The 22,818-nt window shown below is 37.5% G+C and overlaps 1 protein-coding gene across 1 annotated transcript; it reads left to right on the plus strand.

Moving 5' to 3' along the window:
* Positions 1 to 66: 66 nt before the first annotated feature.
* On the plus strand, positions 67 to 18,070 carry RB195_013575 (uncharacterized protein; the record flags this gene model as incomplete). The annotated part of the gene is made up of 26 exons (XM_064203464.1): positions 67 to 112; positions 3,787 to 3,870; positions 4,006 to 4,114; positions 4,220 to 4,361; positions 4,492 to 4,599; positions 4,663 to 4,788; positions 4,945 to 5,028; positions 5,173 to 5,236; positions 5,459 to 5,576; positions 5,644 to 5,743; positions 5,796 to 5,931; positions 6,487 to 6,542; positions 6,626 to 6,766; positions 7,811 to 7,962; positions 8,788 to 8,920; positions 9,088 to 9,177; positions 9,234 to 9,319; positions 9,398 to 9,482; positions 9,600 to 9,756; positions 10,280 to 10,370; positions 10,455 to 10,572; positions 12,894 to 12,959; positions 14,207 to 14,296; positions 14,405 to 14,561; positions 16,860 to 16,945; positions 17,966 to 18,070. The coding sequence occupies 26 exons, from the start codon at positions 67 to 69 to the stop codon at positions 18,068 to 18,070; spliced, it is 2,730 nt and encodes a 909-aa protein (XP_064059345.1).
* Between the last annotated feature and the right edge of the window lie 4,748 nt (positions 18,071 to 22,818).

Below are 22,818 nucleotides of genomic sequence, written 5' to 3' on the forward strand. Positions count from 1 at the left end.
GTGAGGAATCAGCCATTGAATTATTAGTAAATAACGTTAATATTGATCAATTCAGAATAGGCGACAATGCTAGCAAGAATTCGAGGAATTCAGCGAGGTCTACGGTGCTGTGGTGAGTATAGTGGGCTGTGTTTTTTCAACCTGTCAACTTTCAACATTTCTGTTCTAAACTTGAAGTTTTTCTTAGAGTCTTTCTGCTAATCTTTAGCAAAGACCCTATGAAACCAAGCTACAGTTCTCAGCGCGATCCAGTGTTGCTATCGCACCCTCTGTCCTTGTCGACTAAGAGTTGGAAATCTCAATAAAAATAATGTATAGCTTCAAAGCAGTTGAGTAACTAAACTACAACGGGAAAAGCATTGGAATAACCGGAGAAGTGAATTTTAAGACAATTCACTCAGAGAACAGTTGCGAAGACTCGCGTTTAGTTACAGCAATAATTTTGTTTCAAATTGCCGCAGGAGTTCCGCTTTACTAGTTTCCTGGTATTAAATTATTTTGTTGTGTAACTACGGCCAAGATGCTCACGCTTTCGATAGTTTCTAGGGTAAATGAGGTATTGATGTAAAATATTATGTGCCTTGTGTACATACATACATTGCAAATGTGGTAGCGTACATGCAAAATGAAGCAACTATTGCATTCGTAATGAGCACTGCTCATCAAGTCGAAAGCCGGCACAACCCGTAGAGACTTCCTTTTCGGGGATCCTTTGGATGATTCCGATTCCTACAGCATTGTTCTTGTGTATTCTTATAAAATGTAGGCGAACATCACGATTGCTATGACGATAAGTGCGATGGCCAAGACCGTAGTGCTGAAATATCCATGTTGCAATGAAAAATGTTCTGAAAAAAGTCCATGTTCTGAAAAAAAAATCTAGCTTTTCTAAATTAGTAGGGAAGCTTGAATATTGCAAGTGTTTGAAATAAGGTCATTTTCTCAAATGAATATTTGTGAAAAATAAGCTACCTAACGTACATGAGGTTGCCTATTTTAAGACGTTTTGGCATTGATAGAGAGAGATACAAAAAAGTCATGTTGCACCTTTTTTTACGAGTTATGATGAAAAACTGCAATATTCAGATTGGTGCATTGGCAGAACGAAACGATAAAATGGGCTGGAATGGGTCCCACGGTGACGGACATGAAGTCTGATGCAGTTGCGTAAGCGCTTGCGCTCGAAGCAGCGCGATGAAGCTAGCGAGTTCCACATCGATCGTAATCACTTCAACCTCATCCGCTTACGCATCTGCACCAGGCTTCAGGTCGTTTCCACCCGACTATATCAAATTTGGTGGAAAAAGTTGACTTCAAGGTGTAGAAACTTGAACTACTTAGATAAGATAATATAATAGCTTGACAGTATTTTTAAATGGCAAGAAAATAATATGAAAGAGTAAAGAATAGCAGGAAAATACTCAATCAAAACAGTCAGTCAAATTTTGCGGTCTTTTATGATGGGATGAGTTCAAGTGTGAAACGACTGATTGTAGTGGTTTGTTCTTCTACTTTTTCCATAATAAATTGTTAAACATTGTAAAAATCACAGATTTCCTTCAAAACTGCATATTAGCAATTTGCAACACTGCGTACCACTTTAGAACATCTTACTCGGGAAAAAAAAGAAAATAGTTTAAAATGGGAACCATCATGAAGAAAAAAGTTCTATAAACACTAGAACAATCGGCATACATTTGTAAAAGAAGAATAGGACTCACAAAATTATTGCTGCTATATATGAACGATCCTTCTCGCTGAGTGGTTGTGGCATTTTTCTGCAAATGATTGAACACTATTTTGTTTCTTTGCTTTCTATCACTTGTTGTCGGCTGAATTCTAAGGTCCAGAAGTGATCGATAAGCACTGTTTTGCGTTTGTTTGAGAGCTGTCACGCCGTCGTTACCTCGTCTTGTTTTCGAGCTTCTTGTGCAAATATTTGGCCGTACTACGTCTTATGACTGTCTTGAAGAAAAACCACTATTCGGAAAGTTTGTTTAATTGAGAGTAGTTGAGAAAGGGCATGCAATTATGTTAGCAATGTCAGAAGTTATGAGACTCAATGACTTACCAAAGTCAACTACATACTGTACCTACCTGTTATTCCTCAACAAAGTGGGCGGATCTCGTCTTGATGAAGGTTCAGACCACATTTCTTCCATCTCCATTTCCATTATTAGTTGATTAGTATCCCGTTCGAATTCGACAAACTCACCGGAGAATGGTGCTTTGAAGAAATGCAACCATTCACGAAAAGCCGCACTGGCGACACCCACGTGAATAGTAAACATTGTCGGACCCCACGACCTAAAACTTACGTTATGAAGAGAAGAAATGAGAAGAACTTTCGCTTCGAAAAACGTCGAATCATATGAAAGTGTAAGCATAGGAAAGTTCACCTCATCCGCCTTCCCCTCTTCCCCTAAAGAAAATGTTAGAGCGCGCTTAGGAAAAAATACTTGTCCACGCATAGGTTTTGCCTCTAGAAAAGCTCTGAAGATCTAACCGGGCCTTAAGAAAAGGAAAGAAAAGGGTAGTGCGAAAATATTTAGTATTCCCGGTAGTAATAAAAGTTCCTTTCATAATCTTCTGCACCTTTAGTGAACATTCCCAGGTCCCTTTTTTACCAGTGCTCCGTTCTTAAGGTTTTGGAAGGGTATAATAGTAAATGAGAATAGTTGCCTGTGTGGGACTTCGTTTGCGAAAATCCCTTTATCTTAATTTGCTGGAAGCAAGAGGTTGATCGTAGATATATTTTTAGTTTTAATTTTTTAAATTTTAATTTTCTTCTGAATTTTTCGTCTTGAAGAACTTAGTTTTTTTAAAAATTATTCCTTACTTTTGATATTACAGCTGCTAATAGCCCATTTAGCGGAGATTCAAATTGCTGGATGGGACAAAAAAAGTAATTAACGCAGTTATTGTCAGGACAATTACGTGATGTTCTTTGAAATAACTTCAATTCTAGAACATTCGATTGCGCGCCAATCCTTTCGCCGTTTATTTACGAGGTCTGAAAGCTAATTTCCTGAGCGCTTCTAGGTAAACTACATGTATCACTCAATAATATTACATTACTGTTGACCATTCACTTCCGACTAAATAAGTTTTTCTGCTGACGTTTGTGTCGATCTGGCCTCACTTGAAAATAAATGGTAATATTTTTAGACAGTTCCGAAGAGTTCTAGTTTTTTTTTGCCCGGCTGGGAGTATTTGATTTGCTGTGTATATTTACTTATGTACTCTACTTATATGTTTACTTTGTTTCTAGTAACTACATCTATTTTCTATTATCTATTTTCTTCTGTTTTCGCGGTGACTCTGAAAAAATGCATCTGAAATAATTAGTGCGGGGAAGAGATAGCATTCTACCCTCCCAGTTTTGAAAGAGCCGTTGAAGACATTTTTAGGTTAGAAAATGGAATAGCCTTAATATAGTAATGATAGATAGACGGAAAATCAAAACACTAGGGTTAGTGAAGTGGAGACATGAAGAAGACGTACCGGAAAGGTTGTGACAGTTTGCGGGAAGTATGGTGCGTGCAGTAGCCGTTGCCTTATGAAGGTATGTAAATAATCGTCGACCAAGAAGGTCGCGAACAGCAAACAATAATGGCAGATGGGTTTTTGGTGTTGGGATATCGGTATCCAGATATGTACGAATCCGAGAATTTTCTTCAAATAGCGAAAATTTCTCTACAATTTCCTGCAACAAGTCCTGTGCAGTCTATTTCCAAAAATTTCAGTGAGTTGCCTAATTCTTTGCTTTCTACTTTGAAAGTTCAGGAGTATCATATCGTGCCTATCATGCCGGTGCAACCGAATTCGGTCACTTACCGGACCCACCAAAGAGCGCCTTTTTACCAGAAGGTCAGTTTGTTTTATTAGAAGCCTCCTAGAATTTATCTGTTTAACGGATTGTAAGGCTTGAAAAGATTTCCTGTTCTTCGACCTTTTTCAGTCGTACTTTTTTTTCTTGTTTTTTGAGCTCAGAAATGTTTTCAGGCAGCATGAGACCAGAAGATAGCCAAAGAGTGCATTTGATAAATGCCTTTCGACGATACGGATACTTACAAGCTCAACTTGATCCGCTTGGGTTACAACCAACAAAGGAGTGAGTTTACATTAAAGTTGTAGAATTTTCAACATTTTTCATCTTTGCATTTTTTGTTATAAACTCTTTGAAATATGAATAAAGATTTACTTCATGTTATTGTAGTGTTCCCGAGCTGAACCCTGAAGTTTATGGTCTCTCACCTCATGATGTTCTGCCGGAAAAGGATCTCAGTCTGAATGATCTTGCAGAGCAGCTCCGACTAATCTATTGTGGACCAATGGCGATAGAATTTATGCATATTAACGTGGGTATTTATCATACGTACACAGCAAAACTAATTGTTTTAATCTCCTTTCGCTTAAAATACAAAAAATAAATTTACTTTTTTTCCTCTGGAACCTTTGTATTTTCTTAAACATAATGTTTGTTCTTAGAATTGGGAGGAGCGACAGTGGCTTGCTCAAAACTTTGAAAGTGCCGTTGCTGACCAAATTAACAGTGAAGACCGAGTCAAGCTAGCTAAGTTGATGCTCAAGTGTGAGGTATGGATTGGTGTGTACTGTAAAAACTATTGTGGAGTTAGAAAATACGTGAACGCTTTCCAGAATTTTGACCATTTCTTGGCACTAAAGTTTCCAACAGTGAAAAGATATGGCAGCGAGGGCGCCGAAGCGATGTATGGATTCTTTTCGGAAGTGTTTGACTCGGCACCGGAGAGAGATATCCAGCAGGTGAGTAATTTTTGTCGTGTTTTTTTCTCACTGAGAAGCCATTCACACAGAATAATTATAATAATCATAGCTAAAAAGACTTTGTAGCATTAATTTTAGGATTAGAGAGAGTGACAGAGGGTTAGGGATACGATCATTTTAGTTTTTTTTTCTCAGATATTCATTGGAATTGCTCATCGTGGTCGTCTCAATTTGCTGTCTGAAATGATGCAATTCCCAGTAGTACAGATGTTCCGGAAGGTTAGTTAACTTTCTTTGACTTTTCTGCAAACATCTTTGGTAAGTTGATTTAAAACGAATTTTGTGGTTAGCTTTTTTGGTGTTTAATTTTGTGGTTTAAAACGAATTTTGTGGTTGATTCTTGTTTTAGTCAACCATTTGTAGATGAAAGGAAAGCCTGAATTTCCGGAAGACGTTCAAGGATCTGGCGACGTGCTGTCGCATTTGAGTTGGTTTTTCGGTTAACAGTAATATTGTTTGTTTCTACACTACATTCGTTTCTTCTTCGATTGCGGACTTATTATTTACGTGTATCTGACATTCGGATTAGGCAGCTGGTTGCTCCAATTTTTCGCGGAAGAGTGGGGAGATCGTTTGGAAATAGGCCTCACCCGAATTCAATTCATTTTCATTGGTCATTAATCAATATCAGTGTTCCTGGTTTTTTCAGCGTCTTCTTTTGATCACAAATCGGCCGAAGGTACTGTACATATCTCAATGTTACCGAATCCTTCCCATCTAGAGGCGGTAAATCCAGTAGCCATGGGAAAAGCTCGTGGAAGAGCCAGGTATTGGAAATTTCTGATTAGGTTGGGGAACCTTTAATACGTCAGATAAGTAACAGTGTTATTTCAGGTCTCTAGGAGTTGGTGATTATTCCAAAGATCGTTCTGCCAGAACTGGCGATGGAGTATTGACAGTACTTGTTCATGGTGATGGTGCATTTACTGGGCAGGTTAGTTTTTGAGTGACTGCAAACTTTTTGGATTCATGCGTGTGATTTTCAGGGCATCGTATGGGAATCGATATGCCTAAGTCAGGCTCCTCATTTTAGACTCGGTGGTACAATCCATCTGGTCACTAACAATCAAGTAGCGTTCACTGCTGAAGCTCACATTGGAAGATCATCAACTCACTGTACAGGCAAGTGAAGAATGTTGCGCTAACTGTAGTCAGACAAATACCGGGTTCCTATACAATAGATCCGTGTTCTTAAATGCGGTATTCTACTGTGTGGAATTTTCGCAGAACCCCAGCATGCAGTCAGAATTCATCCGGAAACCATCAGAAAAGTTCTGTGGTAATTCCTAAAAGTTCCAACCATTGCAATTCTTTTGGATTTGCAATATTCGTTGGCTCAAATCATTTTGCTGCAGTTTCATTATTTTAGTGCCCTGTTTTTAGAGACAGACATGCATTTTTTCCCTGTTTTCGGTATTTTCTGGCAAATTTTCTGATTTTCATAGAAACAGCGAGAGATAGTGTGAACGCCAACCTTCCCATGTAACTGTGATATCTGTAATTGAATGTTACATTTCAATACAGGTTCATTACACTTATAAAGAAAAAAAAATAGCAAATTTCTTCTTTTCTTTCTCTAATCTAATAATTTTTCCTTATTCCTTATTATTTCTGATATTCGATTGGAATAAATAATGTAGAATAAGTAATTATGCAGATTTCATAAATAGCTTTCAGATATTGCAAAGGCTTTCGAGTATCCAGTTATCCACGTTAATGGAGACCATCCAGAAGTAAGCATTTTGCATGTGGTGCTCATTAATTTCTATTAATGTTTGCTCTGTATATGACAAACGACCTTATTTGCCTGATCCAGGAGGTTGTCAAAGCAACCCGTCTGGCGATGGCTTATCGTGACAAGTTCCGCAAGGATATCTTCATCAATATGCAGTGTTATCGACGTTGGGGACATAATGAGTTGGATGATCCATCGTTTACGCAACCCATTATGTACAGAGTAAGTGCAAACGTTTAGATATGGTTATAGATAATTTCTAATTAAAATTATATTACCATTACAATTGAAATAGTTTATGTTCTAGTTTAGTTCTATTAGGTTTTCGTGTCTCTGTTGCAAATATTTCAAAAAATTAGCAGTCTTGAACAACTTAAGTACGCACAATCTCCATCCGCTTCTCGAACCTAAATCTCCGGCAGCTTGTCGTTTTCCTCCTCCCAGAAAGACCCGGGCGGCAATGGGAGCGTGAAAGGTCCGGGCTTTAAGTAGACTGGAAATTGCCACCGCCTGCTAGTAAGGAGGCTTCCGCTGATTCTCAAACACCTCTCCAACGTTGCCTCACCAAAGCAACTGGCGATAAATTGTATCCTAAGGAGGTTCGCCGTCCCTGCGCTCACCTGCCAGCCTCGATCTTGTTAAAATCTGATCTCCATCGATAATCGAGGTACTTTTCTTGAAGTAGACTGGGAATATATACAGAGCTTTCATAAGGTACTGAAATATTCCAGAAATCTAGACACATTTGGATTTTTACGACGAAAATCACCACCCAAGTGCCCGCTCTAGTTTATATTTCTCTTCAACTTCTCATTTCCAAAGATGAAGCCACAAATCCACAAATCCTTTTTTTTACTTGTGTTGGATCAGTGTTAACTGAGACTAAACGTACGTGCTATTCCCCTTTTTTTAAATGTAACTGTGTGATTAGCTGAGGTGCCAGGTCCATCACTTAATCACACAGGCTTTTTTGTTATGTCATTCTTTCCTATTTTATTGAGATTCCCAACAAATTTCGCACAAGTAAAACGAGCAGTGAGTGAGATCGTGTTAGTAAGTGAGTGAATCAGTGAGTAAAATGAGATATGATGAGATTTGTGAATTATGGAACAGTGGAATAAGTTTAACATAGTGATGCATTACACAAGCATCGCATAATCCGAAATCTGCCAACCTCGGTCTGATTGGAAAGGATTTTGGCCCGTGGACAGCATTTTTTTTTTCGAATTTATGATATCCCCCTGAGTTTATCTGCGCTCTATTCAGATTATCGAAAGCCGTGATTCGGTACCTCGCCAATATGCTGATGAACTTATTTATGAAGGTTTGCTGACAGAAGATGATGTCAAGGCCGAAAAAGAAGCACATTCCGCAAAAATGATGGAAGCGTTTAAAACGATTGATTCAACACCACCTGTGTAAGTTGTTTTCTTTTCTGTTTTTTTTTAATACGTTGGTTTGGGGTAGGAACAACAAAATAAATTGGAAAAATAAGCAGAAAAAAAAGATGAAGAAGAGATCAAGGGAATGAGAAGAGGCACGTCAAAGAAAAAGAGTACTGTATAATAATTGTTTTCTTTAATAGAACCGGACACGAGGTTGTTATAATCCTTTATTCGTGGCTATTCAGGCTCTGAAGAAGGCGATATTGCCGAAATGTTAGCCGCGAATAAAGGATTATAACAACCTCGTGTCCGGCTCTACTAAAGAAAACAATTATTGAAGCATCAAAATGCCGAGGTTTATCGAAAGTCACACATGGAGTTACTGTTTATTTCTGTATTATTTTAGCGTGGAAAATGAGTCATATCGAAATGTTTCTATAAATTTGAGATAGGAAGAGTAAATTCAGTGTCATCTACTTGCTTTCTGTATGTTTTTTTTTATTAATCTTTTAAGGAATTAGTTGATTAATTTGATTTTTAGTGTACTTATTTTTTCTTTAGGGAATTATTAGTCTAAATCGGGGCAGCGGTAACAGTGCCAGTCTTTTCTTTAAGTTTTGACATTGTCATAATGTAGTTAGTCAGTAAAGTCACAAAAAAAAATTGAAAAGGAATGTTCGAGAGTGAGGGATTTACCGCGTATTAGTATGAAAACTTGGCGCTACAGCGCAGTCTTCGAAAAAAAGGACCAGAAGGTCATAGCTGATTGTCATCTCACTTTTTGTTTTTTGTTATTTGTTTATTGTTTGGTGATTCGGGATAAATATTGGGCTTTATTCCCTTAAAATTCTTTTTCAGTGCAAAACATCTTGAAGGAAACTGGAAAGGATTTATCCAGGCGCCGGCTGAGGTTCAAAAATGGGCGACTGGTTGCGACGTGAGCCTGCTGAAGTACGTTGGGGCAGCATCAGTCAAGGTTCCTGAAGGATTTGTAAGTTCTAACTTTATTTCTCATCCTTATTTTGCTATTCACTTTTGTTTCATCACCTTATTATCTCGAATACGTAGAAAGTTTCGACTTCAGACTTATTTTACCATTTTCCCAAGTCGAGAAAGCGTGGAATTCCTTTGAAAAAATACATCTTTGACTCATTTCAGACAGTTCATCCTCATTTACAAAAAACACATTGTGAAGCAAGGATCCAGAAAATGGTGGCAGGGGAGAATATTGACTGGGGAACCGCTGAGGTTGGTGTGGCTTGATGTAACGACCCTAAACAACACAGGACCACATAAAATTCTAGGCACTGGCCTTCGGATCACTGCTACTGGAAGGAAATGATGTTCGAATCAGTGGCCAAGATGTTGGACGGGCTACATTTAGTTTTCGGTGTGTTTCTGTTGCTCTTTTTCTCTTGTGAGAGAAATATCCTGTTTTACCCGAAATTGTTGCCAATTATATTTGCAGACATGCCATGTTAGTTGACAATGATACGGATCAAACACATATCCCATTAAATTCTATTACCGACAATCAGACAGGTTTCTTGGAGGTGAGGATGGAGTAGAAAATCCTTGAATAGCTTTGAAAAACGGTTTTCTTCTTCATGTTAAATGAATTTCTAGGTATGTATTGCAGTTTTTCCGTTCCAAAACTCACTCCGCTTCAGATTGCTAACAACCTTTTATCGGAAGAAGCAATACTAGGATTTGAGTTCGGCTACTCGATCGAGAACCCACGACGGCTTTGCGTTTGGGAAGCTCAGTTTGGGGATTTCTTCAATGGAGCTCAGATTATCATCGACACATTCATTGCCAGCGCTGAAGGTGAGTTACATTCGATTTTTCTAGTGATCCGCGGTCCCGATAGTTCCCTAAGCCACCAAGTTTCCAAAATATTCGTCATCATATTTGGAGAACAAATAGCGTGGGAATAAAACCATCGGGGACTTCTTTTCCAACCTTGCTATTCAGCACTATTCGTTTGGTTTGGTATCGCAAATTTGGTGCAGTGGTACTTCCCTATGGGACCTAACTATTAGTTGCATAAACATTTCCAATGCTAGAAGAAATAATGGATATATATTTCCATTGCGTTATGGATTTATCTGCGAACAAAGTTCTACAGAATATGTATGACAATCTAAGGTCCGTTGATCCGTTAGGATGCGTTCATCCACCTGGTGTTGGATATGGACATTGAAAATTGATGGCTATGCATTTTCTAAAGATTTATGTTCTTGGAAGTTTGGCAGAAAGCTACTGTATGAATTTGGTCTACGCAGCTCTTTTTTTTCAGAGGATCTGGTCTGTAAAAACTTGCTCTGTATGTGAAAACCATTTTTTAAAGGCAAATGGCTGACTCAGTCTGGTTTAACCTTACTACTCCCTCATGGAATCGACGGTATGGGTCCAGAACATAGTACTTGCAGAATGGAAAGGTGTGGAAATTTCTCAACAAGATTTTTTTTTGAAAGATTGTTCAAAAAAGGAATGTTTTCTTCTATTTCTTCTATTCGATATAGATTCCTTCAACTGTGTGACTCTCATGAAGATCAAATACCAGTTGATGGAGAGAATATCAATCTCCGAGTTGCGAATCCCACCACTTCAGCACAGTATTTTCATCTTCTCAGAAGGCAGGTCAGGTATATTTCCATTTTTTGAAACTTGTGTTGATAAAATTGTTATTAATTTTCAAAACTAGTAAAGACTCGTCTGTCTTTGTAAGAGCTAAATCTACAAGAAAAATGGCAAGAAAAAGGAACTTGTGGAAAATTTGCGCTTGTTGTGGGTTCAGAAGAGAGGTTTTAAAGGGGTTTTTCTTTTACTCTTTTTTTCTGTGATATTTCAAAAGAAATCCTTTTTTGTGGTCCCCAAAGCATTTATTCCACAGCACTCGTTTTCGTTTTCGTTGCACGTTTCATATTTGGCGCTCTTCACTACCAAGAGTTCGATAGTTTGTACAGTTGTTCTATGATATCGCTGTAAACATGTTCCATCCGATGTTATAGGTCAACATTTGCAGCTAAACAAATGTGATTGAAGTGCCACCACTGCTAAAATTCACATATCTGTTTATTTAGGCCATGTTGTTGTAGGAGTGATGCTATACGACATGTTTATGTCAATCTGCAAAAACCTGCAAAAATTTGCTTTCATAGAAGGGAAAAGTAAAGTAAGTAAAAGTGGATAAAAAGTAGAAAGGGGAAGAGAGAAGAGACAACATTTATAAAAAGACATTCATTTTCTTTATCTTCTTTTCTACTCTCTTTTTTCTAATCCTCTGTTTCCTTTCAGTATGTTATGAGAAAATTCGCTCTTATTTTTTTTCTTCAAATGATGGGACATAGATATTGGGAGATTTCCTTCTTTTTCTTCGGTTTTTTTCTTGGAAGTCACCCTGAAGTTAAAGAGAATAATGTAAAAAAAGTAGGCAGATATATTTAATGGGTGGTTAAAGAGTGCACTGTGTCGGCATATAGGCTCTGCTTCATCTAGGATTTGTTTGGAAAGCAAAGTACAATCTTTCTATTTTTTCCTGATTTTTTTTTCAAAGTCATCTCGGTTTATCTTTATTCAAGCACTATAATTCGCGGATCATTACAGGATTCAGACAGGTGTACTCTCTTGGTATTCACAAAGCAAAGTTATATGAGATCTGATTATCGATACTTCCACACTTTAATTTAATTAATTTGATATATAAATCCAGCCGAGAGTCAACTGGAGGGATAAAAAGTCAACTGAACTATCTAATAAAACTATGGAAAATCTTTAAAGTCTTTTATTTTTCACGTTTTGGTGCTTCATTTCTATTTATTCTTTGCATAAAAACTAAATGTGAGTCACAACGGATTTTTGAAGGTGGTAAGAATCTGTATTTAAATTATACGTTGAAATTGAAGCCTTAATTAGGTTGGAGTCGCCTTATTTTGCATCGCTTCTCTCCGAATTCGGGCCTATCGCACGAATGAATCGTCCATTAGCAGGCGCAGTAGCTGTGATAATAGCTCGGGACGGCAGACGTAGCGAGCTGCTGATGATTGAACGTGATTTAAATAATCGCCATCGTTACAATGGTGATTTCAGCTGACGGTTTGATATGATGAGAAATTGTGAGGATTCGGCGAATAGGAGCGCCGCTGACAACCAGTTTCACACAACGTATAAAACATCAATCTCGATTAGCCTAACGTGAAATGAGTGACATCGATGAGTTCGAAGAATGCGCACGTCGTTAATAGGAACGATCATTAGAAATTCGTATAGCGCAGATATGAGATCCGAAATTTCCCATTGTTTGAATAGTAGAGGAAATTTTGGACGCGACTCTGGGATTTTTGTTCCCGAAAAAAAATTCTGAAAAAAGAAGTGTTTTACAGATGGGAAAGAGGTTTCGAAAATAAATAAAATAGCTGAAAGAAATTAGTAGAATAGTCGGGAATAGACAGTAAAGAGAAATAATTATTAGATATATTATTCCATGGGAAATTTAAATAAAGGATAAAGTACACGGCGTTGATCAATCCTTTGGGATGTCCCTACGCGGCCAACTTCAATTTACTTTCCTTTTGATTTTCATTAAATTTCACTTGAAGAGATTTTGATAAGTTAATAAAAATTTCAACAAAAGTGAATGTATTTGTGTGCGGATATAGCACTTGTGAAAAGATATGATTTCTCTATTTGTGGTTGATTTACTTTTTCAGGACTGCAAGAAAACAGAAGGAGGTGTAATGATCCTCCTTTTAAACACTTCTTCCGATTTCGAGAAATATGTAGTTACTAGCAAAATTTCAAATTTGAGACAGTCATTGCTTTTCCCTCGTGATTCATCTTATTTTTTTTTAAATTAGATTCTTGTTTGAGTCTGTTAATTGACAGAGAATTGAGGAAAAAGACCTCACTTTCTCAAGACTTTTCTAATATGGAAATTTCTTTGCAAAATTAATATGCTTCAGGTTATCCCCAACTATCGAAAGCCACTAATCGTTGTTGCTCCTAAGATGCTGCTCCGACATCCGAAGGTATTTTCTTGTCCATTTTTTTTTCGAATTTGACCTTTTTTTTTTGCTTTTTTTTTTGCTTGCACTTGGAATGCTTCGGAGCGCTGCTTTTTTGGCCTTTCATTTCTATTTTTTCTTTGCTCTTTTGCTACACTTATTTTACATCTTATTTCATTGCGCATGCTATATATGCGCACTTTTTTCAAATGAAAATTTTCAAAAATCATATGGGGACGGCCCCTCCCCGAATGACCTCACATTTTGCACGAATTGCGTTAGTTAGCCGGAGATTCAATGTGATCATCATCGTTGCTTGGTGCTATAGGGAAGCGTCAGCTGATCGCATCTCATTGAGACCGAAGCGATGCCCTCGTCTTTCCTGTTATTGCGGAAGGCGATTGGCGTCCGTTTGGTTACCACTGCTGCGCTGAGCTCCGCGCACCGCACAGATCAAAGTCGATACCGCTGTCGTTTCTTTTTCATTGACGCCTTTGTTCGGCTATATGTAGAAGTGTCGAACACGGCTGTCCAAATGGGTAATCTAGAACTGAGAACAAGGAATTGGAGAGAAAAATGGCTTTATGGCAGCGCTTAAAAGAAACTATTGATTGGACGTGAGTGTTTGAACTGGGAAATAGTTTGTTGTTTAGAAGACCAATGAGTAATCAAATGACACTAGGTGTTTTGCAACAATCTATTGTGTTTTTGTGGGAGAATTATCAATAAATCTTTCTTCCTCATTGGAGGAATATCTCTGGAAGGGTATCAAATCATACCCTTCCAGAGATGTTCCTCCAATGAGGATAAAGATTTATTGGTCCAATTCCAGGGATAACAAACTCTAGATCTACGAATTCCGAATTTATGTCCATTCTGCTTGTTTATTCCTGTGGTCTTTTCATTCTTGAAATGTTCGACAGTAAAAAAATCAAGAAAAAATATAGAGAAGAAATGAAAGCGATAATTGAAAAATCATGACAGATGAAGTAAAAGAGTCGAACTATTTTCTTTATGGTGTTTTTTCTTCCTTTAAATATTTTTTTTCTCTTTCTTTTCTCTGTTGGCGCGCTTGTATTCCGTGTCCATGTCAATGAAAAAATAAACAAACAAATAAATGTCTCCATACAAAACGCTATTGAAGACCACCCTCAATGAAGTCTATTTCTAATTACCAGCGACTTTTGTTCGATGAATCCGACAGCGCACATGTGGAATTTCGTTGTTGTTTTGTGCTAAGCGAATCAGGAAACTGATTAACGACTGTTCAGGCCGCTTCCTCTTTGTCTGAATTTGCACCAGGAACGCACTTTCGGAATGTGATCGACGACAACACATGCAAACCCGAAAAGGTTACCAAGGTAGGTGGGGTGATCGCGACGTGATTTGTTACGGTGGCAGTGACCTTCGTGTGTGGTCTGTGGAATGTGTGGAATCTAAGCTGAGGGGAAGCTTCAAGTGATTTCCAGGTTATTTTAACTTCTGGCAAACACTGGATCGCTGTAGAAAAAGCCAGAGATGAACGAGGTCTCAAAGATACGATAGCTATTGTTCGTCTCGAGAGTCTCTGTCCATTCCCTGTACATGATCTCAGAGAGGTTCTGAAGCGGTACCCGAATGCGAAAAGTGAGTTTCTTTGAATTTTTGATTTTTTTACATTCCTTTATTCATTTTATCGTATAGGAAAATCGGTTGGAGAAAATTTCTGCATTATTTTCTAGTATTTGATTCAATTCTTTAATTAATTGGGGAGACTTCTTGGTTTTTGAATACGGTCTTTTTTTAAAGTTTTAGGGAGTTTCTAGAGTTTTCTGATCTTCCGCTATCTAATATTATGCGTTTTGCATCCTTATGACGTTATTCAGAATCTAAAACGTTCAGTACCATATTTTGGTGTTTTCTGAGTACTTGTCGAAGAGTTGCCGGAAAACTAAATTCTAGCTTCTACTGAATCCTTGAGTGTCCGTATTAATTCGTTTTATTCTTCCATTCTTGGTCATTCAGCCTTGAACCCTAATTAAGTGTTCAAACAGTTGGTTGTTCTTTCAGAATTCGGAAAAGTCTGTGGATCGAATATATGAAACCCCGTTAGACTGATGTATAGTTACTACTTCTCCTTTATTTCTTCTAGTTTATTTTATAATTTTTTTTGCTTCAATAGTTCAAATGTTAAGAAGGGATCTGATAGAAATGACGTTTGAGCAACCAATTTTTAAATAGGGAAGATTTGTTAAAACAAAAGTTCCAAATTTTTCCCTAGCTTGATTTTCCCTCCATTTCTCCGCGCAGCATCTGCTTTTCTTTTGCCAATTGACCCTTTTATTGACCCGTTTGCTAGGTACAGAGATGATATCAGTAAACAATACCAAATCATCTTAGAGCTAGCCAGCTGTGTTTTGACTGCTTGAGATCACTTAAGTGTAGCAGTAGAGTCATCTTGCATGCGTCTGTCTCTCGTGTACGTCTCCTTTGATCACATGCTCTCTATCCAGCCGAGCACGCATCTGCACCTACCTAATCTGTTACGAGCGTTACGGTCGCGAATTTCTTTTTTATGCGCAGGTGCTGTCGGTATTTACGAGGTAATGAAATGAGGGTTACGGCAACGGGTGAAGGATCGTAAAAAAATGCGTTCAATGCAAAAATCCCTCCAGGAATGGTCGAAAAAATGACTTCTGAGATAGACGTTGCATCTTTCATGAAGTGTTTACACAAAACTCACATCGTTACGAAGAAAAACTGTTTATTATGTCGTAAAATAGATATTAAATGGGCGCCAACGCTTTGTGAATGCTAGGTGGCCGGTTTCTCTGTGGGAATGAAGATACAACTGATTGTCGATTTTCTTTTTATTGCTCTTTAATGATGCTCAAATATGGCGTTGGTGTTCTTGAGATGATTGTTTAATAAAATGGGAAAATAAGGGCGTTTCTAGGGTGATGGGGAGGAATTTGTTTGGTAATTTTCGTTTTTTCATATCATTTGAAAGTACAAATTTTGTTGATATCATATTGATGAAAAAGAGAGAATTGTAGATGCTGCAGTAGAACCGACTAAACTTTTCCGTCTCACAGAAAACCAGCAGAAACTACTGATAGCTGCTAGAATATTCTGGCTAAAATACTCCTGTAAGTAAATAATAAACAAAATATCAAATAGTATAGGTGACACTTTATTTCTTCAATTTCTTCGATAATGGAAATAATATCCCGAAAAATTATTTGTGGAACCTCAGCAACTATCAGACGTAATTTTCCTCATCCAGTACGTATAAATCCGACCTCCATTCACGAGGTCACGTACTGTATGTACAGCCGCTTTTATGCCAATTATGTAAATGAATTTCGTGCGTAGAAGATGCATAATGGGATGAGTCCATCGATTTGTGGAATTCTCGACTTTTTGTGAGTCAGTACTAGGAAAAATTCCCTTCCCCAAGTGAGAGATTTCCCCATGTTTTTTTTTGTCACTCAAAAAGTATTTTCCCCTCTTCACACAGCCGCAAATCCATGAGCGATGTTTGTTTGGAAAAAGTGTTATCAAATAGACTTCAAAGCGACCGCTAGCCGATTGACCGGCAAGAGGTTACGCACACATGCACACATGTTGCGTGCGTCGTCGTCCCCTATCAGTAAACGGTTGCCGACTGATACGCACATTTGCGTTTCATTACGCAATGACAGTGATAAACATTGTCGGGATGAGCATAACATGAAGAGAACTGAGAAAATCTCTAGTGATATAGGCGGGATTGAACTTTTTCTGTCTTTTTTCCAAGAGCATCCGGCAGTCATGCAATAAGTCTTTATTCACTTGTTAATAAATGGAGTAGTCGTTTTCAAAAAAGCAATCAAATGAGATCAAAGCCAGGACCAGTTGATTTTTTTCCCCAAATCCTCATATGTTACCTTTTTCTGTTTTCAGAATTCGTATGGTCTCAAGAAGAAGGTCGCAACGCCGGCGCTTGGTCGTTTATCCGACCACGATTCGAAAATGCGCTTGGAATTTCGGTAGGTTCGATTTTTTCCACACTGCAATAACCGATTGCTATGGGTTTCTTGAAGAGCGGCGCCTATTGTCGCTGTCGATATAAATGTGTATAGCTTATGTGAATGCAGCCATGGTGGTTCTATTGTGTAACTGCTGAATTTCAAATGTTTTACAGTTATTTATAAGTTATATTTATATGAGGTGTAGAGGGGAATACACGGGAGATTTTCATGGAACATTCTGGAATTGAAATAGAGCCTACTATGACTATTTTTCTGTCTTTGTTAAGGTGTTAAAAAACTTTTTGCCACTACTTTTTCCAAATTAACTTCTTTGGAACCAACTTTGTCCTTTGTTTCTACTCATATTTTTTAAATTTTTTCAGTCACGCGAAATTTTTGTTCACATCAGTACTGTTCTGTAACAGTTGTAATTGCTGAACCACAGATCATGTTTCTTGATCTTCGAGATTTCTACCATGAAATCCGGTAGATTCGATTAATTTCTAACTGAATATGTATCCTAATTTGATATGTATTTGGTTTTTTGAAAGTCACGGTTTTCTTTTGGTGCACATCCCCGAATCTTTCTCAACAAAGATTTCTGTGAATCTGACCGCCATCTGAGAATTATCGTTCTACTGCAATTCACCTAAAATGAACAGTAATTTCTTCATTAATGATGTCTTTATTGCGACAAAACTAGGTCCCGACATCGTTCTCAGCCATTTAGTCCATTTTCGAGCGGCGTTTTAAAAAAGAGTTTTCGATTCCGCTCAGTTTCCTCCATTTCGATTTTCGAGTACGTCTTTTTGTGAATAACGATGGTTTTATTTATCGCTGCGGTGTTTCTTTTTTGCGCTCTGCAAAAATTCCCCGCCGCTGTTGCTGCTGGCACGTGTTCATAGGTTTTACGCACGAATTTTTTCTTCTTCAAGGGAGCAGATAAGGAAAGTGGGATTTATAGAGTGTTAGAGAAGTAGAGTGATGGCGATCCTCTGCATCTATAACTCTAATACCTCATCTAATAGCCAATTTCAGCCAATTTTTGCTGGGCGACCTGAATTAGCATGGACAGCGACGGCAATCGGTGAACATCATGCAAAAGAAGCCGAAGAAGTGATCAGGAAGACGTTCGAAGTATAGCTCACATAAGTGAATTTTGTGATAGTTGTCCTAGCACTTTTTTGTAGAATACCCTTTGTCATTTTCTTTTCACTTTTTTATGTTACACGTTGTTAAGTTTTAAAAGATTTTAATCTTGTACGGATGTTTTAAATGATCTTTATTTATAACTCTGTTGACACTCCTCCTCCGGTGCACTAACATTTCAAGGTTGTTCCCTCATACTCACTAATGCATTTGGATAGATGTGATACGTGAAACGTACCTCAATAAATGATCTGTTATTCAATTCTTTCTTTTCCTCTTTCCCTCTATTTCCTCTTGAGCCTCGTTTTCGTCTCTTGTCTCCTACCTTTTTCTTCATCCGGAGGGTGAGTAAAAACTCAAAGGACTTGGTCAAAGGTTGCAAAAAGCCAACGAAGATTTGAACACGGAAGCTCCATATTCAAGAGAGCTACTGAAACTCGTTTGGATTTGAACTTGTAGTTAATTTATCTCTTTGATTTACTACTTGAAACAACGAATGGCGTCAATAGTGCGTGAAATCCGTAATCCGTCTTAGAGGGACACTGAGGTTTGAGGTTCGGAATGTTAACTTATCTCTCGTCCAGAATTTCTCTTCCACTTCACCATAATTCTTGTCGGTCTCCTGGTGATTTTCGGGGCACTTGATCACCCGTTAGTTCCATTTTCATTTATTTCAACACTTATTCAGCTGTTACGCCCTATTACTAAGTTTTGTAGTTAGTAATGAAATATGGTAAATAACATAACTAGAGACAGTGCCAGTTTCCTCTGACAACAAATTGGGCTTCAGTTTTAGTAAAGCTTGCCAGTTTTTTTTTCTATTTGCATGATTTTCTGACTCAGACAAAGTGTGTTCCATTTTTTATTTTTCTTTTCTGGTGCACCATTGGTGTATGTGAATAAATAAATAAATAATTCGTGCACTAAATAACAAAATTAAAAAATAGGGAAGTAATTACTGTGTTTAAACAAGTAACTGAAACTAAGGCGGTAAGAAGAGGATAAGATACATAGGTTTCTTTACTTTTGTGGATACTATTTTATAATTTAGAAAAAAAAAAACGGAAAGCTGTGCTACATTTGAACGTTAGATCAGTTAGTTATCCGTTTTTTTTTTACTACTTACAAAGAAACTCTATTTTACTTGCTTTGATTTTACTAAAGCACAATAATTTTCAGAATTTTCTTCTTTTCAATGCTTTTTTAGATCCGCTTTTTCAACTTTTTTTGAAAAGGATTGAGAATAATCAATATAAGCAAATACATGTGGTTGTGCGAAATTCTCCTCATTCGCTGATCCTCCTCGCTTATCGATTGTTGCATAGGAATCCCTCCTTCCTCTAGTATGGTGCTCGTTACGGGAATTAGGCGCTACCGCCCCTTCTTAGTACATCATCATCATCACCATCATCATTAGACGAATGTTATTCAATGAACACAATCGAGGTGGTTGCTGCTGTTGGCTCTGAAGAGCATCAGAGAAAGGACGAGGAGGAGGAGGAGGACCAAAGCCACACTGGGATTGTAATGAGATTATCCCCGTAGACGCATTGGGTCGCTTTCTAATCGAATTTGTGGTTGATGTGCTTCGTGGAATATCGGTATGTGTGTGCGTGGTGCAACAAGCTGCTGACCAGACGCTTAGTTATTCCTACGGTGGTGGATCTATCGTTGGCTCCGCCCCCGTTTCCGGGATGTGTCGGTAGTGGTGTGCGGTACAGGTTGTGACAGGTTTAGAATGCCTACTCATTCATTCACTCATTCATTCATTCATTCGCTCATTCATTCAATCACTCAACCATTCATTCATCCAACCAACCATTCGTTCAATTTTTCATTCAATCATCCAAGCATCCATTCAACTAATCATCCATACATTCCTTCAATTATTTATTTATTTATTTATATCTTTAATTTAATTTATTTAGCCTTCTTTTTATTTTATTTTATTTATTTTTTATTTTATTTTCTTATTCACTCATTGATTGATTCATTCATTCATCCAACTGCTCATTCAATCGATGTTCCATCTATTCGTTCGTTTGCTCATCCATTCACTCGTCCTCTCACTTGTTTTCTTATTTGCACAAAAAGATATTAATTGAGAAATTTGTTTATTTATTTGTTTATTTGTCCATTCATAGTCAAACATGTTTCTCTCTGCCTTTCCCAAATGCTTATCATTAGTTGGTCGCTAATTTTATTTTTGTAATCAATAATAATGTGGTCTTCTTTATTTGCTTTTTATTATTATTATTTATTCGTCCTTTCATTCATTCTATTCATTCGCCTATCCAACCGCCAATTTTTTTTGCTTTTTTCCTCTTTCTTAGTAATTTTATCTATCATTAAGTAATATATAATGTATAAATAGATGAATAAATAAGAGGACGTCTACATTATTTATTGCAGTTTTTTCATTCTTTTACATGCATGCAATTTTCTTTCATATCATGCGCTCTTCATCATCTCAATTCATTCATAATTCCCCCTTCCCCAGTCACACTCCACTCAATTCATCTTTTCATCTTCTCAACTTTTTTCTCATTCAACTGTCAATTTTACCGTAGTCTATGGCCGATCTCGCTTCTGTTTATGTTTCCCATCATTGCTCCTTTGAATTTCTTCCTTCTTCTATTTACCTAGGATTTTTTTTTGGTAAAGTAACCGTTCGTTTACAAGCACCTACTTCGGACGCTTTGAATCGCTAAGTGCCTGTCAAAGTGTCCGTGCTCATCTTTCGTTGATTGGAATTCCTCAAAAAGTTGTCTCTCACCCATCGAATTGCAATTTGTCTACAACTTTTTTGATATATGCCTTTTTTTGGTTAAACTTACTCAATTCATCTTTTTTTTTGGTTGCATCTCTTTTTCTCAGTAAATATGTAGTGAGGTTAGCGACTTTAATTCATAAATATCTAACAGAAAATAATGTAATAATTCACAACGCTGCAAAACATAATAATGGAATAATGCTAAATAAAAATTATAAAACAAAATAGCGCTACTTTATCTGATATGTGGGATGGGGAGGGCGTATCGTGCAGGTGTGGCTGGTTAGAAAGTGCCCACTTCCTCGGACTCGTAGTCAGTATCTCTTTGAAAATCCTTTCTTCCTGGACAGGCCCCACCTACGGGCTTCTTTCCAACTAAACAAGTACCTTGAAAATTTTATAAAACACCCCTTAACCTCTTCCATGCTTTTCGAATACTGTTCTACTTCTGTTTCTGTGGTTTTCCCTGTCTCTTCTCTCTTCAGATTTCCTTTATCTATTAATTTATGTCTAGTCTCCTGGTTTTATCTCTGTCTGTTCCTCTCTCATCCCTCTATCGGTCCGTCTGTCTGTATTTTGGTTTGCTTTATTTTTTTTCATCGCTCCTCTTCTTTTCATTTGACGACCACTTACCACAGTCAAGGACCTGTAGCATTCAACACCTCATTGTCTGTTTAGTTCGCCTAGTCTTCCGGTGTTGGCTCTTCTTAACTTGTCCCTTCGCTTATTTATTTTCATCATTTTCATCTTCTCCTCTCTTTCCTCCATTTTTCTCAGTTTTCATTTTCTACTGAACAATGACCGAGCAGCGCTATCGTAAGCAGATTGGTGTGATGGAAGTAGTCCTGAGAAAGAAATTCGAGGATGAGCAGATTTTTTGGAGATCCAGCAACGGCTAGATTGCCGACTCTTACACAAAGTTGCTATTCTTATTTGTTTATTTTTTACTTATTTATTTAATACGCTCGTAGGTGGGATGCACAAAAGTGAGGAGAAACCGTTTAGTAAACGACAATCAGTAAGCACGTGCTATTTTATTAGCAACTATTTTATAACTAAATATTAACATGGCGATAATTATTTATGCATAATAGTCTTTTAATGTATGGTTAATAAGTAATATATAATGCAAGTAACTATTAATATTTAAGTAATTACATATTTTCTACTGTACATTCTCCGTATAATCCTTGTTTATATGGCTTCAGGAAAAGGCCGTTCATAAAAGCGTCCATAAAATTTCAGGAAAATAAAATCAAACATTTAACCGTAACAAATAATTAGGCTAATATGGTATTTTAGTAAACCACAACACAGTGGGTAGAGGATGGTAGTTAGACTTTTTCTTTTCTGGAAGTGAAATGGAAGATGTACTGGACAAATGTAGAAAGTAGCTATTTTGACGAAAACGGAGCAGAGGAGCCCGTCACTTCCTGTCTTCCCGAAAAAAATTCTCTTTTTGCTTTGTATAAGTTTTTAAGTTTTTTTTAAATGCCACTCCAAAACTCCCAACTATATTTTTTACTCATTTGGTTTTTTTTTAGGATTTCAATTTCCTTTCTCGCTTTGGAAAATGACGTTTCAATTCAAATAACGATAGAACAGGTGCAGATGCTGCGTAATTACCTTCACGAAACAGTTTATCCTCGAGTTTTCCCAGCCGTCTCCGTTTTCCATCGAACGACTCCTCTTGAACCAGTTTGGTTATGACCGCTTTCTTAGGTTATTATTCAAATCGTAGTCTAGCTGTATTTCCGTGGATTTGCGGAGATTTTCGGCATTTTTCACGTTTTTCCGCGTGTTTGCGTTTTCCTGCCGTGACGCTCTCACTACAGCCGTGATATCCTATTAAGATGATTGACTGTTATAGCACTAAAACGCACGATCGTTCATTAATACATAATTACGGACATTTGCGTGCGTTACGGATTCACATGTGCGACGATGTCGACCTTCGTGTGGGATGGCA

The sequence above is a fragment of the Necator americanus genome, chromosome V (genome assembly GCF_031761385.1).
Source record: "Necator americanus strain Aroian chromosome V, whole genome shotgun sequence".
NCBI classification, from domain to species: domain Eukaryota; kingdom Metazoa; phylum Nematoda; class Chromadorea; order Rhabditida; family Ancylostomatidae; genus Necator; species Necator americanus.